At 40.6% G+C, this 18,625-nt stretch overlaps 1 protein-coding gene across 11 annotated transcripts in view; it reads right to left on the bottom strand.

The window, feature by feature from the left end:
* LOC147873053 (uncharacterized) overlaps positions 1-18,625 on the bottom strand; it is an 86,139-nt gene that overhangs the window by 25,304 nt on the left and 42,210 nt on the right. For 6 of the 11 annotated variants that reach the window (XM_087353273.1, XM_087353276.1, XM_087353275.1 and 3 more), the window contains exon 3: positions 18,255-18,423. In XM_087353273.1, the coding sequence (XP_087209399.1) occupies positions 18,255-18,423 (169 nt within the window). Of the gene's footprint in view, positions 1-18,254; positions 18,429-18,625 lie in introns of all 11 variants that reach the window. The other 5 variants (XM_087353279.1, XM_087353281.1, XM_087353280.1 and 2 more) reach the window with 1 other exon arrangement.

Genomic DNA, 18,625 nt, shown 5'->3' on the forward strand with positions numbered 1-18,625 from the left:
ACCTAACACAAACCAATAGAAAATAAACCTAACCAAACATAACGCAAAGTAACGTAAATTAAATTAACATAACTTAACACAACCTAACCTACCCTAAACCCAACCTAACATAACCTAACCTAACCCAACCAAAAATAACAACATAATCAGAACAAATCTAACGTAACCTAACCCAACGAAACATAACCGAACATAACATAACCTAACCCTATCCAATATAATCTAAATTAACCTAACCAAACCTAATCCAACCTAACATACCCTAACTTAACCCAACCTAATCCAACCTAAACTAACCGAACCTATCCTCAAGTAGCTTCATTTTTACAATTTAACTGCCCTTACTTATGAATGAAGTTTATCTATAAGTGGCTTTAAACTAACATGATTATGATCACTCGCTTTAATAAAGATAGGTTGATATAAGCCTGAGAAAAATGTTCTTGACTTGAGCTTCGAAAATATAAAGGCCTATATTCCTCGAAACATTGGACTTATCTTCTTATGATCTTGACGTGACGTTGACCTATCCATGACCTCAAACTGACAAGATTATAGTCATTCAGTTTCCTACAGATCGGCAGAAATATGAGTTTGAGAAAATTAATTTCAAATTACCTTTAATATTTTAAAGGCCTCGCTCCGGATAACAACGGGACTTATATTGCCGTCACCATGACATGACGGTGACCTATGTGTGACCTCAAACGGACATAAATATGGTCACTGAGTTTCTTGCATATCGGCAGAAAAATGCGTTTGAAAAAATGACTTTCGAAATACCTTGAATATTTTAAAGGCCTCTCTCCGGATAACCCCGGGACTTACATTCTCGTGACTATGACATGACGATGATCTGTCCGTGGCACCTAACTGACATCAGTATTGTCACACAGATTCCTACAGATCGGCAAAAATATGCACTTGAAAAAATGACTTCGAATGATTTTCAGAAATTTAAAAGCCTCTATTCGGAAAACCCACAGACTGATATTGTCGTGACTATGACATGGCGGTGACCTGTGCGTGACCTCAAACTGACATAAATGTGGTTACCAATATTCCTGCAGAACGGCAGATATACGCGTTTGAAAATTTCACTTTCGAATTACCTTGAAAATTTCAAAGGCCTCTATTTGGTAAACCCTCGGACTGATATTGTCGTGACTATGACATAACGCTGACCTGTCTGTGACCTCAAACTGACATAAATGTGGTTACCCATATTCCTGCAGAACGGCAGATATACGCGTTTGAAAATTTCACTTTCGAATAACCTTGAAAATTTCAAAGGCCTCTATTTGGTAAACCTTCGGACTGATATTGTCGTGACTATGACATAACGCTGACCTGTCTGTGACCTCAAACTGACATAAATGTGGTTACCCATATTCCTGCAGAACGGCAGATATACGCGTTTGAAAATTTCACTTTCGAATGACCTTGAAAATTTCAAAGGCCTCTATTTGGTAAACCCTCGGACTGATATTGTCGTGACTATGACATGACGCTGACCTGTCTGTGACCTCAAACTGACATAAATGTGGTTACTCATATTCCTGCAGAACGGCAGATATACGCGTTTGAAAATATGACTTTCGAATGACCTTGAAAATTTCAAAGGTCTCTATTTGGTAAACCCTCGGACTGATATTTTCGTGACTATGACATGGCGGTGACCTGTGCGTGACCTAAGACTGACATAAATGTGGTTATTCATATTCCTGCAGAACGGCAGATATACGCGTTTGAAAATTCGACTTTCGGATGACCTTGAACATTTCAAAGGCCTCTATTTGGTAAACCCTCGGACTGATATTGACGTGACTATGACATGACGCTGACCTGTCTGTGGCCTCAAACTGACATAAATGTGGTTACTCATATTCTTGCAGAACGGCAGACATACGCGTTTGAAAATTTCACTTTCGAATGACCTTGAAAATTTCAGAGGCCTCTATTTGGTAAACCCTCGGACTGATATTGACGTGACTATGACATGACGCTGACCTGTCTGTGGCCTCAAACTGACATAAATGTGGTTACTCATATTCCTGCAGAACGGTAGATTTACGCGTTTGAAAATTTGACTTTCGAATGACCTTGAAAATTTCAAAAGCCTTTATTTGGTAAACCCTCGGACTGATATTGTCGTGACTATGACATGACGCTGACCTGACTGTGATCTAAAACTGACATAAATTTGGTTACTCATATTCCTGCAGAACGGCAGATATACGCGTTTGAAAATTTGACTTTCGGATGACCTTGAACATTTCAGAGGTCTCTATTTGGTAAACCCTCGGACTGATATTGACGTGACTATGACATGATGCTGACCTTTTTGTGGCCTCAAACTGACATAAATGTGGATACCCATATTCCTGCAGAACGGAAGATATACGCGTTTGAAAATTTGACTCTCGAATGACCATGAAAATTTCAAAGGCCTCTATTTGGTAAACCCTCGGACTGATATAGTCGTGACTATGACATGACGCTGACCTGTGCGTGACCTTAATCTGACATAAATGTGGTTACTCATATTCCTGCAGAATGGCGGATTTACGCGTTTGAAAATTTGACTCTCGAATGACCTTGAAAATTTCAAAGGCCTCTATTTGGTAAACCCTCGGACTGATATTGTCGTGACTATGACATGACGCTGACCTGTCTGTGACCTCAAACTGACATAAATGTGGTTACCCATATTCCTGCAGAACGGAAGATATACGCGTTTGAAAATTTCACTTTCGAATGACCTTGAAAATTTCAAAAGCTTTTATTTGGTAAACCCTCGGACTGATATTGTCGTGACTATGACATGACGCTGACCTGACTGTGATCTCAAACTGACATAAATGTGGTTACTCATATTCCTGCAGATCGGCAGATATACGCGTTTGAAAATATGACTTTCGAATGACCTTGAAAATTTCAAAGGCCTCGATTTGGTAAACCCTTGGACTGATATAGTCATGACTATGACATAACGCTGACCTGTGCGTGACCTCAAGCTGACATAAATGTGGTTACTCATATTCCTGCAGAACGGCAGTTATACGCATTTGAAAATTTGACTCTCGAATGACCTTGAAAATTTCAAAGGCCTCTATTTGGTAAACCCTCGGACTGATATTGTCGTGACTATGACATGACGCTGACCTGTCTGTGACCTCAAACTGACATAAATGTGGTTACCAATATTCCTGCAGAACGGAAGATATACGCGTTTGAAAATTTCACTTTCGAATGACCTTGAAAATTTCAAAGGCCTCTATTTGGTAAACCCTCGGACTGATATAGTCGTGACTATAACATGACGCTGACCTGTCTGTGACCTCAAACTGACATAAATGTGGTTACTCATATTCTTGCAGAACGGCAGATATACGCGTTTGAAAATTTGACTTTCGAATGACCTGGAACATTTCAAAGGTCTCTATTTGGTAAACCCTCGGACTCATATTTTCGTGACTATGACATGGCGGTGACCTGTGCGTGCTCTAAAACTGACATAAATGTGGTTACTCATATTCCTGCAGAACGGAAGATATACGCGTTTGAAAATTTGACTTTCGAATGACTTTGAAAATTTCAAAGGCCTCTATTTGGTAAACCCTCGGACTGATATTGTCGTGACTATGACATGACGCTGACCTGTCTGTGACCTCAAACTGACATAAATGTGGTTACCCATATTCCTGCAGAACGGAAGATATACGCGTTTGAAAATTTGACTTTCGAATGACCTTGATAATTTCAAAGGCCGCTATTTGGTAAACCCTCGGACTGATATTGTCGTGACTATGACATGACGCTGACCTGTCTGTGACCTCAAACTGACATAAATGTGGTTACTCATATTCCTGCAGAATGGCATATTTACGCGTTTGAAAAATTGACTTTCGGATGACCTTGAAAATTTCAAAGGCCTCTATTTGGTAAACCCTCGTACTGATATTGTCGTGACTATGACATGCCGCTGACATGTGCGTGATCTCAAACGGACATGAATATGGTCACTCAGATCCCAGCAGATCGGCAGATATAAGCGTTTTAATAATTTACGTCCGTATGATCTTGAAAATTCAGAGGCCTCTATTCGGTCAACCGTCGGACTGATATTATCGTGACCTTGACATGACATTGTCCTGTCTCTGACCTCAAACTGACATGAGTATTGTCACACTGATTTCCACCGATCGGTAGAAATATGCAATTTAAAAAATATCCTTCGAATGAACTGGAGAAATTTAAAAGCCTCTGTACGGAAAACCCACGGACTGACCTTGTCGTAACTATGACAACGCTGACATGTGCATGACCTCAAAGTGACTTGAATATAGTCACTCAGATTCCAGCAGATAAGCAGATATATGCGTTTGAAAAATTGACTGCCGTATTACCTTGAAAAATTCAGAAGCCTCTATTCGACAAACCCTCTGACTGATATTGTGACCTTGACATGACAATGACCTGCTTGTGAACTCAAAGTGACATGAGTATAAACTCTCAGACTCCAGCAGACCGGAAGATATATCCGTTTGAGAAAATTACCTTCGAATGACCTTTGAAATTTTAAAGCCCTCTATTCTGCGATGCTGCTTCATGAACTCTTCTGGCTGTGTAGCCTACCAACATTTCGGAGAATGCGCTGCCCAAATCTTCAGCGCTGATGTCGATAAAGAATGTGTTTGATCAATTCAACACTGCAAGATAGAGATGAGTTTACACCGAAGCACGGAGAAGACGTAACAATATGGATAACAGTTCGTCGATATAAAGTCATAGTACTAAGCTTTAAAATTATTTTTACTAAAGAACATTCAATGTTCCCAACCGATTCCGTGAAACACAGCTCTTCTTAAATTCTTACAGTAGCCAAGTTAGTCAAAGATTCTTTAGAGTTCACAGGTCACTGTCATGAGCCGGTGAAATGTTCCTCGTACCAGACATGTTTAACAACCCTTTTTACGCTATCATCTTGAAATCTTATTTATTCCCTTTACGTTTTAAAACTAAACTGTATGAAGGACCTGAGGTTTTCACGGCGGTGTGTACGAAGATGGCTGACTTGTGGAACGACGCTTTTAAGTAGCTCACTCTTTAGCGTCGAATGAGAGGATGATCGTGAGTAATGAATCGGAAAGGATATGGAAGGAAACGGTCTGGCCTAGTTTAAGGTACTATCCCGGCATTTTGTTGGAGATACTGAGGAAAACCACGAAGAACCCAAGTCAGGACAGCCGGACTCCGGGCCGAGATTTGAACCCGGAACCTCCAGACTACGAAGGAGGGGCTTCTTCCTGTTTTTAGCGCCCGTGTAAGTCTCGTACGAGTTTACCAACGTTTCAGAGGTCCTTGCTGCCTATCGTCCTCATGATGGAGTTAGTAAGGGCATCCGAAACGTTGGTAAACCCGTAGCAGACTACACGGCGCTAAAAACCAGTAGACAGCCATCTTCGTAACTTGTACGACCTCACACACATAAAAAAATTGGCGAAGTTGAGGCTGTGAAGAGTAGCTGTCAAAAATGTTTGTTGCGGTTCTCAGATACGACCCTCTAATTCGAAAGTTTCCACTCTGCGAGACCTCTGGTCCGCTGACATACGAAGAAGCATTCGTGAATGATACTGACAATGTCTCGGAACACGCTGTGTACTCCCAACTCAAGGGATCAATAAACCGGCTTGGCCGGCCGGCCGGTCGTCTAGCCCCGAGCATTGGTCTGGTCTTGTCGTGTTCTCGTGACCCCCACCACACTTTCCCTCTCGGCTCCATGCTCTGCCTATTTTGAAGAACAGAGCTTCTGTGGTATAATTCGTAAGCAGCCATATGTGTGTTCCACTTTCCGTTTCTACCCCAACTAATCTTAAGAATAGTTAAACGTCTCTGACTCCTGGGAGAACGACAGTTATGTGACCACGCGTCAACTGCAAAGCTCACACAATGGAGAGCAAATTCTAGCCTTACTCGGGTCAAGGGATGGATTCTGTAGCACATCTAACCTCCTAATTCACGTAACTACAATCTATGTTAATGGAAACAGGGAAAGTATAGGACTATTAAGAGTGCCCCGATCCACATGAATCCAGTCAACACTACGATTAAAACTGTCCTTCCATCAAAGCCTATGTTTGAAGCGGTCTCTCCCTTCAACTTATCTTCACTTTTTCAACTAAACTGATATTTTGTGAAGAGTGCACATAAAGCACCCCATTTTGCAGATTTCTTCGTCTTCAAGTGAATTAATCTTTCTCACGCCTAAAACAAAAATCCTCAACATCGGATTCGCAAATATCCTTCGTTTAAGGTGAAAGAACAATTTTCAACGTAAAATGACTAAATAAATCCATTTATCCAACAACACACTTAAAATATATATAAAAAAAATGTGCTCACGATGTGATATTAGGAAGTAATCGGAAGTGGAAAGTGCACTAACCCACAGGTAGAAAAGCAAATCCTCTGTATCTTTGCTCCATGTGCCAGCAGACAACATCAGACTTAATTAAGGCCGGATTTGTAAAGCGAAGTTCCCGCCCGAAAACCTGAAAACATTCTGATTTTATTTGGTAATTCTACTGGTCTTAAAATTTCGCAAACCTCTAGAAGAAAATCCGAACAGAATAAAACATTAACTTGTCAAGAAATATTCTAACAAGTTAGGCGAAGATTTGTCACTTTCATTGGCCCATATTCCCCGTTACGCAAAATTCATTTCCTGTTTTAGAGATCAGTACGAGACACTCCTCAGCATTGTGTTCGCAAATACCTCCACAATCTCTGTTACTATCTCGAAAATACAAGGAAAGTGCAAAATTATATATGTATAAGTAAAGCTGTCCCACTATACGCCATATAGGCGCTTGGGGGGAGTGGAGGTATAGCTCCTCTCTTCCTTGACCTCGGCACTAGATGGGGGTGAGTGGTCAGCGTCACGCCCCGGCCGGCTTTACCCCCGGTAAAGGATCCAGGTACCCATTGGATAGGAGGCTGGGTGGACCCCAGAGCTGGTCTGGACGCAGAGGCTAGAGGAAAAATCCACTGCCCCCCGTCGGGGATCGAACCCCGGTCGCCCAGTCCGTAGCTAGTCACTATACTGACTGAGCTACGCCGGCTCTTATATATTACAAATTTATTTCGCAACTCCAAACATGAACCACAAGACACGCGGCAAGGCCGAGACGACGCCTCCTTCTAGCAACGTTGACACCAAACTTGACCATAAGCCACGTGTCTGTCTTTCCACACAAAAGCCAGCTATCTGGCGCCACAAGTTTCAGCTTCGACTCATCTAAAAATGTCGATGAGAATCCTTTCTAGTTTTCGACCACGCCTCTTGAAGATCAGCGACATCTGAGATAATGTTATTACGTGTAACCTAAATTCAGCCAAGGGCAGTTCAATTCGAATTCACGTCATTACTTGCTTTCGTGTTCGCAAAATACAATACGAATCGAGTCTCTAACTTCCTGCCATTTTGAATACAAATGCATACGTTTACATTAACTGTCTACGACAATGATTACGCCTGTTTGCGGTCTGGGTTCGACTTCCGGCAAACTGGGATGGCCATGAGGTTTTTTTTATTAAGTCTGGTCGTGTTCCTGTCTGTTCACCTTCCTGCCTCGCCCCTGTCCGGCGTAATATAGGCCAGATGGACTGTGTAAAGAGAAAGAGTGGAGCTAATGAGAAGCTAACAGTCGCTCAGCTGGTTAAGAAGTTCCAGTTTTTTACAGTACCGGAAGGCTCACTGACGCAACCACGAAAGTCCGCCATTAGACCCCCACCCTGAGCGACGTTAAAAAGTTCAAATTCTATTTCTTTTAATCTATTTTAACGTATCCCAAAGATCTTTTCCTTCGGGTTTCCAATTAAAATTTCTACATGCATTTCTTGTCTCTCCCATACAGATTAAACCTCTACGCTTTCTTTGCTCAAAATATACGCACAATGGGAAGGTAGTGCCTGGAGGTCAGCATGTTGTTCCCGGAAACAACGAAGCGAAATTCTATTAAATTTTGTATTATAAAATCCACACCAAACGTTGTACCGCGAATGTAATTTTGGTACACACCTTTTAATTATAACACCAGAGTGACACGATCTTTATAAAATTCCCCAAAAGTGACCCACTGTATAAAATATTTTCACCCCACATAAAATAACATTATTCGATACAAGTACTTTCAAATTGGTCTGCAACAGAAAACTGCGATTCTGATACAATCTAAAGGGTTTGCAACCATGGATTTATCTACAGCAATGCTAAAAACGTACGAAACTCGCGAATAAAATATATAAAAAATACTCCTTTCCACGCTTTTTCAAAAACTTTTACTTCGTGATTTACATTTGGCGAGAAGGTAGTTAGATCTTCAAAGAAAGAACCTGTTTTAATACGCCAATAAAAACTTAAAAGTTCTACAACGTACCATGCATCTGGAAGACACATCCAACACCCAGATTTCAGCTGAATGAGTTTCAATTCTTAAAAATTCGAAATGTTATTCTTACTTCATTCCTACGCTATGGAATCAAACAGACCAGATTTCTCGTTTCCAAAATACCGTGGCGCGTGCTTAATGTTGTTTTCGCTTCCGCAAAGTGTCGCAGGAAGAGAGAGAAAGCGCGGGGCGACAGAGCGCGATCACGGACGCCAATTTTATACCAGAAGTAACAGCCGATCACCAAAGCATTACAAGCAACTTCATGAAGTTCGTTTTTTATTAGTCTGCCAAGTAAATGTAAAAAACTCTTTTGCGTTAAAAAATCGACAGTAATTCAATGATTTGATCCAACGTTTCACAGTTTTACTGATTCGATCAAAATGAAATATTTCAGACGTAGACTTAAATAATTTTTTACAGAGTTTGTTTCGAAAAATGAGGCTGTAATGTTCTGTTGTCCGAGGTACGCTGCTCAAGACATGTCACAGTCGAGACAGCTGTTCATCTCAATGCTAAAATGTCCTTCGTCCCTACATTTTTTTTTTTCAATTTTCACCCCACAGAAATCGAACACAGATATCTGTCGTTCTTTGACGAATTACGTCAACGCAACAGCCATGATTAAACATATCACACAGTATTAAAACTACTCAAAAGACGATGAAATCCAACCAAGAACTAATTATGCAAGATTCGTGGTTCTGCCACCAACACTTTCGACTTCACCGGTTCATTTCATTGTTAAAACTGCGTATAATAGGCAGGAAGGCTTAGATAATGCAAACAATTCACTTTATATTCGTGTATACTAATATGCAAAAGGGCGTGTAAGTATAATTAACATCTCACTGAACTATAAATGCCAGCAGATATCAAATGGACTATAACATTGGTATTCAACCTGGAGTACGCGTACCCCAGGAGGTACGCGACGACATCTTAGGGGGTAGGTGAAATTTAAAAAAATATATATTATTTTATGATAAACAGCCACGCTGGCCTTGTAATCCTGGGGTCTCGGGTTCGATTCCCGGCGGTGCCCGAATTTATAACTTGTGTTGGGCAAGGCCGTGGTCTAGGCAACACGGAGTTTTCCTCCGGGGGCTTCCCCGGTTTCTCCGTGGCATCCCAACAATTACTCCATTCACACACAGAAGAAGGCAATGGCAAACCACTTCTGGATCATATGCCAAGAACGTATATGAACAGGTCCCAGTCCGAGAAAAGGATGGAAGGATCCTGTTCATATGGACCTGTCGCCAGACAGAACACTAAATAAAAAATAATAATAATAATAAAAACACCGAATAATCAGTAATTTAATTTAATTTATTTATTTTAGATATACTTTATATACTCTGTATAACTTGAATTATACACCAACAACTTTGGGGGGTACAAAGTTGAAGAGAAATTATATCTGGGGGTACGCGAACAAAAAAGGTTGAATACCACTGGACTATAATAACTGTTTCATACACGGTCTATGGCATTTTAAACACTGAACATTTGGAACCAACAGCGACCTACAGGTCGTTTCTACACACCTTCAACAAATACGTATGTCCAAGCAGGAAAACAGTCATTACCTTGCATTCTGATGACGGTGAGAAGAGTAGCCATATGTACTCACTGCGGAAGTAGTCCAGACTAAGTTTAACCGCAGCCGAGGAAGCGAATCCTTTCCGGACGAACGAATCACATGATTGGTATGTGGGGGGGGGGGGGCCATTTTACAAGTTGTGTCTACCATCAAGTATCTGAAGTTCAGGTGACGTTTTAAAAAAACGAGGCTCGAAGGAAAACACAGGTTAAACCAAACAGTTTTTATGAACGTGTAATACGACGGTTTCGAACATTTCATTCAACCACCTGGCCCCTGACTTGTTATGCAAACTACAATTCTGTTATTCTAGTACGTCAAATGACATATTCAGTATTGTATGTTGTCTATCATGCTTAAAATTAACTTAAGATCAAAATTATGTATATAATAGTTGAAATATGCTTAAATTTTCGCATGCTACACGTCCAGTTCATCTAACTTTCATCATCTGGATCACCCTGATAACATCTTGAGGGGATTACAAATTATGAATAGTTGTGCGAAATGAGAACTATTTCATATTACGTATTTTTTGTAATTGAAAGCGACTTCATAAAACTGTTTTAGAGCATAAAACAAACAAATATGCAACGACATCACTAAGTCTGAGGCACTATGTGTTGTGCGCGTGTAGCCTACACACGCCCTGGAAGAGGTTGGCTTGTGTTATTTCAAGGACCTAAAAGTTTGATCCCCACACGTGCAATGTTCAAGGTAAGCTACGGAAGAGTTGTTGCTGCTGCTGGTGAGCTGGTGATCACGGGTGCAAAACGATCAGAAAACTACAAAGAACGTCAGTAAGAGCAGGCGATGCAGAATTAACACCAAATTGGAAACAACAGTCAATGAATTAGCCAACGTGTAATATAGTCCACAGTGGACGTTGTTAAGTTTCAAAAGCCGCATATTATGCTCAGTACAAGGTAATTTCCTTATCTAGTTTGTATGTCACAGCTAACAAAAGGAAACGGTTAAATCCTCGTAGTAATCAAACCGGAGTTTCAACACAGCTAATATCAAAACCCACCATTAGACATGATCCTGAGCCAGTTCCATCTACAGCCATTCTCTCGAGTCTCCCTAAGATCCATCTTTACGTTATCTTCCTCACCTCCTCCTCTATCCTCCAAGTGCACGTATTCCAAAAGGTTTGTACTCCACCCAAACAAATTCACATGCGGTTCATGCCATATGAACGTGTATTAAAAACTTCATTAAACAGGAGGAAATAAATGTAACTTACACATTTTTAATGATACTTTATTATTGAAGATTTCCGTCTTCTGGGTTATTGGGCTGTGTAGTCTGGTCGATGTTAACCAACGTTTCAGAGGTCATACTGCCTCCGTCGCACTGATGACGGAAGCAGTATGACCTCTGAAACGTTGGTTAACATCGACCAGACTACACAGCGCAACAACCCAGAAGACAGAAATCTTCATACTCATCGCCCTGATGACGGAGGCAGTATGACCTCTGAAACGTTGGTTAACATCGACCAGACTACACAGCGCAACAACCCAGAAGACAGAAATCTTCATACTCATCGCCCTGATGACGGAGGCAGTATGACCTCTGAAACGTTGGTTAACATCGACCAGACTACACAGCGCAACAACCCAGAAGACAGAAATCTTCATACTAAGAATCGCCCTGATGACGGAGGCAGTATGACCTCCGAAACGTTGGTTAACATCGACCAGACTACACAGCGCAACAACCCAGAAGACAGAAATCTTCATACTCATCGCCCTGATGACGGAGGCAGTATGACCTCTGAAACGTTGGTTAACATCGACCAGACTACACAGCGCAACAACCCAGAAGACAGAAATCTTCATACTAAGAATCGCCCTGATGACGGAGGCAGTATGACCTCCGAAACGTTGGTTAACATCGACCAGACTACACAGCGCAACAACCCAGAAGACAGAAATCTTCATACTCACCGCTGTGAAAACCTCAAATCTTACTACTTTATTATTGCTTTATTTTTTGTTTCACGAAGTCCCTCGTTATGTAATATCATAAATCGTCCTCTTTCTCCATCCACCTCAAGTCCAAATATTTTCTTAGACGTTTAGTTTCCAACACTTGTAATTTATATTTTCCCCTTTAAAGCAAAGACACCGATATAGAAGAAACGACAGAATTACTGTCTTGTGCATCATCATCATCGTTTTGGAAACAAATATGTGGGCTGGCCGTGTCTGTCTGACCGTCTGTCCAGAGGATTCGACTCGAGAATCGTGCGAAATAAGAACTGGAAGTCTGCAAAGAATTACAAGCTACGGAAACAGAGCAATTTGATCTGTCTCCTCTGGGCGCCACTCGTCTGTGTCTGCCATTTTAGTTATAACGAAAGATGAACTAAGTATTATGTACAACTCTAGAAGCACGGTAGCTTGAAGCGGCGCGTGCTACAGCCCCTGCCTCGGTTATGAAATAATAGTGTTGCGGTCCCCACGACCTGCTTCTTTAATTTAATCTCGTACCGCTGCGTTGCTATGGAGATGGCTGGTAATGTTAGGAGCGATTGATTGAATCTGTCTAGAGTTTGAGTTCATTTTTAAATGCCTGGTGACAAAACATCACACCGACAAACTTCACAGGAACATAGCGGGATTTCATACAAAGAAATATGCATCCACATTACCATGTGCTGAGGAGTTCAAATCATTAAACTCTACATCGTGTAATTGTCTCTCTCCCTGGTCAAAATATTCTTCTCAGCATAATGATCTGAGACGGACCCTAATAAATTTAAAAAATTACTTATTTAACACGGGAAGACAAAGACTTTTGAACTAAATGAAACCAAGTACTCCCTGAACGATATCTGCTCTCAATTACGTGATATAACTTTGGTTTGTTACTGTCTTTCCCAAAATATTTGGACTCTGGCACGTCTAAAACATACAGACTATTAGTTTTTTTATTTAGTGTTCTGTCTGACGACAGGTCCATATGAACAGGATCCTTCCATCCTTTTCTCGGACTGGGACCTGTTCATATACGTTCTTGGCAGATGATACAGAAGTGGTTTGCCATTGCCTTCTTCTGTGTGGGAATGGAGTAATTGTTGGGATGCCACGGAGAAACCGGGGAAGCCCCCGGAGGAAAACTCCGTGTTGCCTAGACCACGGCCTTGCCCAACACAAGTTATAAATTCGGGCACCGCCGGGAATCGAACCCGAGACCCCAGGATTACAAGGCCTATAATACTATAACGCAGTCTCCTGACGAGACATGAGCATGTACGGTCATACATAGTTTCGTCCAGAAGCAGCTTTCTTTCCTGTACGCTTTCCCTGGGGGATTAAAAAACATCTAGAAAACGTGTACAACTGTATTCATTTTTCGTATCTGTGAACAGAATGTTTTCATCGCTTCCATAAGCCTCAGAGCCCACGAAAATATTAAAAACTAGAATATTTCACGATCAATACCGGCCTACAGATGTTCTTCAAAGCTACAGATCAGTGGTTCTCAAACTATGGTACCCAAGATGCTTTCCAGATGTACCGTAATTTCTCATTCATACATATTAAAACAGATCTTAAAAGAATAGAACGTGAGATTACGAACTGGATTCAAATGGCTCACGACCAGGTGCTGTGACAAGATCTTGTCAAGACGGTAATTTATTTTCGGGTTCCTTAAAAGGTGGAGGATTTTAACTATTTAAGTGACTATCAGCTTCACAAACTGGACTCTGTTCCACAGAATTAGACAAAATCACTCCACACAGTCTTCATCTTCCAATTATTCTCATATGTTCATTCGTTACCGCCCAACATTAAGTCCGATAGAGAAACATAGACGTGAATATTACTGATTAGAACTTTAGTAAGGTTTTATTTTGGAATTTTCCTCGGGGGTCAAATATATATTTTATAGTTTCAAAGAACTGTCAATGTCCATTCAGACGTACATTAACACCATTATTTTTCTGTAGTGTAAAAAAATTAAAATTCTTCGCTCGTTAAATTATTTTTGACGTAAATACGTCTATATTGAAGGGTCATTCGACAAAAAAGGGAAACGAAAAAGTGTAACCTGGTTACCCAGGAAACGTCAATTGTTTACTCGGCATTATTGTTACCTAGGAAACGTTACATTACATTATCTAGCGGTTAGAACGCTGGCCTTGTAATCCTGGGGTCTCGGGTTCGATTCCCGGCGGTGCCCGAATTTATAACTTGTGTTGAGCAGTGGTCTAGGCAACACGGAGTTTTCCTCCGGGGGCTTCCCCGGTTTCTCCGTGGCATCCCAACAATTACTCCATTCACACACAGTAGAAGGCAATGGCAAACCACTTCTGGATCATCTGCCATGAACGTATATGAACAGGTCCCAGTCCGAGAAAAGGATGGAAGGATCCTGTTCATATGGACCTGTCGTCAGACAGAATACTAAATAATAAAAAACCTTACCTTACATTCAGCTACCACAGACCCATCTTAAGCGTAACTAATTCAAGTTAAATAAGCAATGTCTTAATCAAATTTATCTCAATTGTAAAGGATGTATAAAGGAAATATTTAGAATAAAGCCAATATATAAACTTCCTTTCCGTATAGACGTATTTACGTCAAATTCTCCGGAACCGTGGTTCCACTATCATTTTTTTTATTTAAAACAATCTCTCCGAAAGGTTATTATTCCTTAAATGTAAATATCATTGTGTCCGACGTGTAAATTCCACGCTGTCATCGAGTACACATTCTTACGTTTAGGTTTGTGTTGTGCTTCGACGTATCTCGCATAAACCGTCACCCTTTTTTTTGGATCCAAAACACAGAAATTACAAGTCGCCTGTTCGACTACGTTGCAGATGCACCAGCAAGCGACACCACATATAAGTTGGCGGATGCTCCAGGTCCAAGGAGGACAGATCAATAATGAAGTGATCGTGTATTCCCACGCATTGCAGAACAGACTCAGGCCTGCTTACTACCACTCAGACTTTTCTATTTGTCTCTCGATTCCTACCCAGTCACAGTGTCTACGATCTGTTTACATTTCACAACCCTAGTTCTACACGACTCCGCTAATTTTAAATTAGGAATCCCCGGGACTCGAACGGCGACTGGTAACCATCGGCTGTTCTGGGGGGGACAACGTCAAAACAGAAAACACTGCAAAATACGAAACGATACTAAAAATTAAAACAAAAATTTTAAAATGATTCTATTCTTAATCAGAGACGTTTAACTTCAACAAAACCAGCCTCAAACGTGAGTACGTAAGAAAATTCTTTGCACCGCCGCCCTCCCATCGGACTGGGTGACCGGGATAAGACTCCCGGCAAAGGCAGAGATTTTTATATTGGTCAGAAGTTTCTACGTTGTGCATTTTCTGACATATCTGAATTCATCCAACATAATTGAATAAAAATTTTCTTGGATATTATCCATCGTCTAGTAAAATATAAAACGTAAAACGACGTTTCGGAGATGGGGCTCTATCTCCGTCTTCAGGTTCCTACTCAGTTGGGATTAGCTCTATCTAGTGGGCCCAACTGAGTAGGAACCTGAAGACGGAGAAAGAGTCCCATCTCCGAAACGTCGTTTTACGTTTTATATTTACTAGACGATGGATAATATCCAAGAAAATTTTTATTCAATTGACTCTTCACCATCGTCAAGAAGTTTTAGATTTGATATAAAACATAACATAACCGAACGTAAATAACAAGTTTTGTATTTCCGGCCAGAGAGATTTGGAAGAAGGTCACGTGATTTAATACCAATGACTTTTCCGAGCCCTGTCTATGGGACCGACAGTAACACGAAGGTGAACACTTCCCTTACGTATCTACGGCAGGCGACAGGCCTGGCGTTGGCGTAGTAGACTATAACAGTGGTATTCAACCTGGGGTACGCGTACCCCCCGGGGGTACGTGAAATTTAAAAATATATATATTATTTTATGATAAACACTGAATAATCAGTAATGTAATTTAATTTATTTTAGATGTAGATTATATACTACGTATAACTTGAATTATACACCAACAACTTTGGGGGTACAAAGTTGAAGAGAAATTATATCTGGGGGTATTATTTAGTGTTCTGTCTGACGACAGGTCCATATGAACAGGATCCTTCCATCCTTTTCTCGGACTGGGACCTGTTCATATACGTTCTTGGCAGATGATCCAGAAGTGGTTTGCCATTGCCTTCTTCTGTGTGTGAATGGGATGCCACGGAGAAACCGGGGAAGCCCCCGGAGGAAAACTCCGTGTCGCCTACACCACGGCCTTGCCCAACACAAGTTATAAATTCGGGCACCGCCGGGAATCGAACCCGAGACACCAGGATTACAAGGCCAGCGAACAAAAGAGGTTGAATACCACTGGACTATAAGGCATTCCAGGTAAGATGAGAGGCGAAAGTCGTGTCATTTCTGAAACTGCTCGTTTCTTTTTAGAATGAAATAGCAATTGCATTACTCTTTGCAGCGTTAATGCTTTAGAGCATCACACTGGTTAGAATTTATTACATAAGTGTTAAGTGTTACATATGCTGCCTAAGTTATATCTGTACAAAGTTAAGGGCGGAGCGGCTTGGGGTGGGTGCTATTTATTTTTACTGTCCGTCAGTCCGTAACTTCGTGAAGTACCCACACGTCATTTCATTTGTTTCGATTAGAAGCAGTAATTCTTGTCGATTCACAATTAGCAATTATCCCAAACCGGAAGTGCGTTCACAATTCGCCATTTGTATTCTCCTTGTCTCTGTGTTCCATCCATTAACTACAATGATTTATGCCAGAAGCCAATTAAAGGAGGACACCAATGTGCCTGCCTAATTTGAAGAAAAATGCGAACTTGTCTTCCCGACGTAAGCACGTACCTACGGCCGGGAACTAGCGTCAATATTACGTTCAGCGTTCGAACATCGACGTCTTCATATTTTATCCTTAAATAATTATGCCGTATTCTCACAAATACTAACAAAAAAAAATTGCATTTCAGTAATACCGTGAAAATTTAGCTTCAAACCTTCAAACATGTCACTGGAATCGCCAAATGTAAGAAATTCAAAAACTAATATTAATTTTCAATAACCACAGACGACTTTATTTAACTGTTGACTGATTTCAATTCCAAATTTAACAATGATCTTAAATGATAATGTTGCGTCATATTGTGTTGAATATATACTTGTTCAGTTTTTATCAGTCTAATCACAATAAAATATTATTAAATATTAAAATATTATTACAATTAACATTTAAATATTTAAAATATATTAAATCGAACATTTCGATAGACAGCATCATTTTAATATATTTTAAATATTTAAATGTTAATTGTAATAATATTTTAATATTTAATAATAATATTTTATTGTGATTAGACTGATAAAAATTGAACAAATGATCTTAGAGAAAAATTTTCATTTCATTCACGTGCCACTGTTAAGGGCAGCAGGAACTTACTTTCGCATGGCTCCTGTTCAGAAAAGTTTTAAATTCTCACCATCACACACAACAAACAAATGAAAATTATTAAAAACGCAATTATTGTGCACAGTTGAGGCAGACATTATTATTACACTATCACGACTCAAGTCTTATACGACAGCACCGTGACGTCACACGTCTTCAAGTAATACAATGCAGGAGCGTCTGAAGGACATTTGCGTATGCACTAATAATTAGCGTCCATGTGTGCACGGCTCTACGAAATAAACTGCACTGGAAACACGATTGTCGCTAACAAGACGAACCAAACCATTCCGTTTAGCATCATTTAATACACGCCGAAAATTCGTGAACCCAAGAGCTTTTCAAGAACACTATTTCTCACACTTAACACAGATAACTCTTGACAGCTGGGCGTCCAAAAACACGTTTCTTCAGATACAAACTACTCGAGTAAGATATCTGACAGTTAATTCTTCTGCCTAGTGGAAAACCTTGCAACACGCGAACTGACAAAAACGACGAACGCAAACAAGCGATACTGATAGTCGATTACATGACCGGAAACGACATATAGATCATACCATTTCAATGATAATACTGCACAAATCGCGACCATTGCACGAATCTAGCAGCATAACTTACCAGCAAGCCATCTGCAATTTACATTAAAGCCAGGACGTTTCAGAGGCCAGGTCAAATGATAAAGGAGCTGATTATTATAGGTGGATTCATAAAAATCAGCATGAATTACTTGCCTTAATATCTTCATTAAAGGTCGGATTCTGGCAACATCCATTTCTACTTCTTCTCTTCCACTGTTGTTGTTGTCTTCCTCGGCTGACGTCCGTTCGTCTCTGCTTCGCCCAACAACAGTCCACATTATCGGGCATGTCTCGTGTTGCTGTTGCTTTATTTGTCCCACAACTGCTCTGGAATAAGGCAGACATACAAGACATATGATTCACTCATACGTTGTCCGCCTGCTAACGTGCGGACTGCTGGAATTTACGTACACTTCGGTATGTCGGTAACTGTCTGGTGCGCACAGGAAGTTTGCGAATGAGTCAAAGATTCAAAGTTCGTGGCTGAGCCACGGCCTTTTAAAGCGTTAAGACAAACGAGCAGG

This window comes from Zootermopsis nevadensis, unplaced genomic scaffold (assembly GCF_977971745.1).
Source record: "Zootermopsis nevadensis isolate Lab colony 2312 unplaced genomic scaffold, Znev_1.0 Znev_ptg000022l, whole genome shotgun sequence".
NCBI classification, from domain to species: Eukaryota; Metazoa; Arthropoda; class Insecta; order Blattodea; family Termopsidae; genus Zootermopsis; species Zootermopsis nevadensis.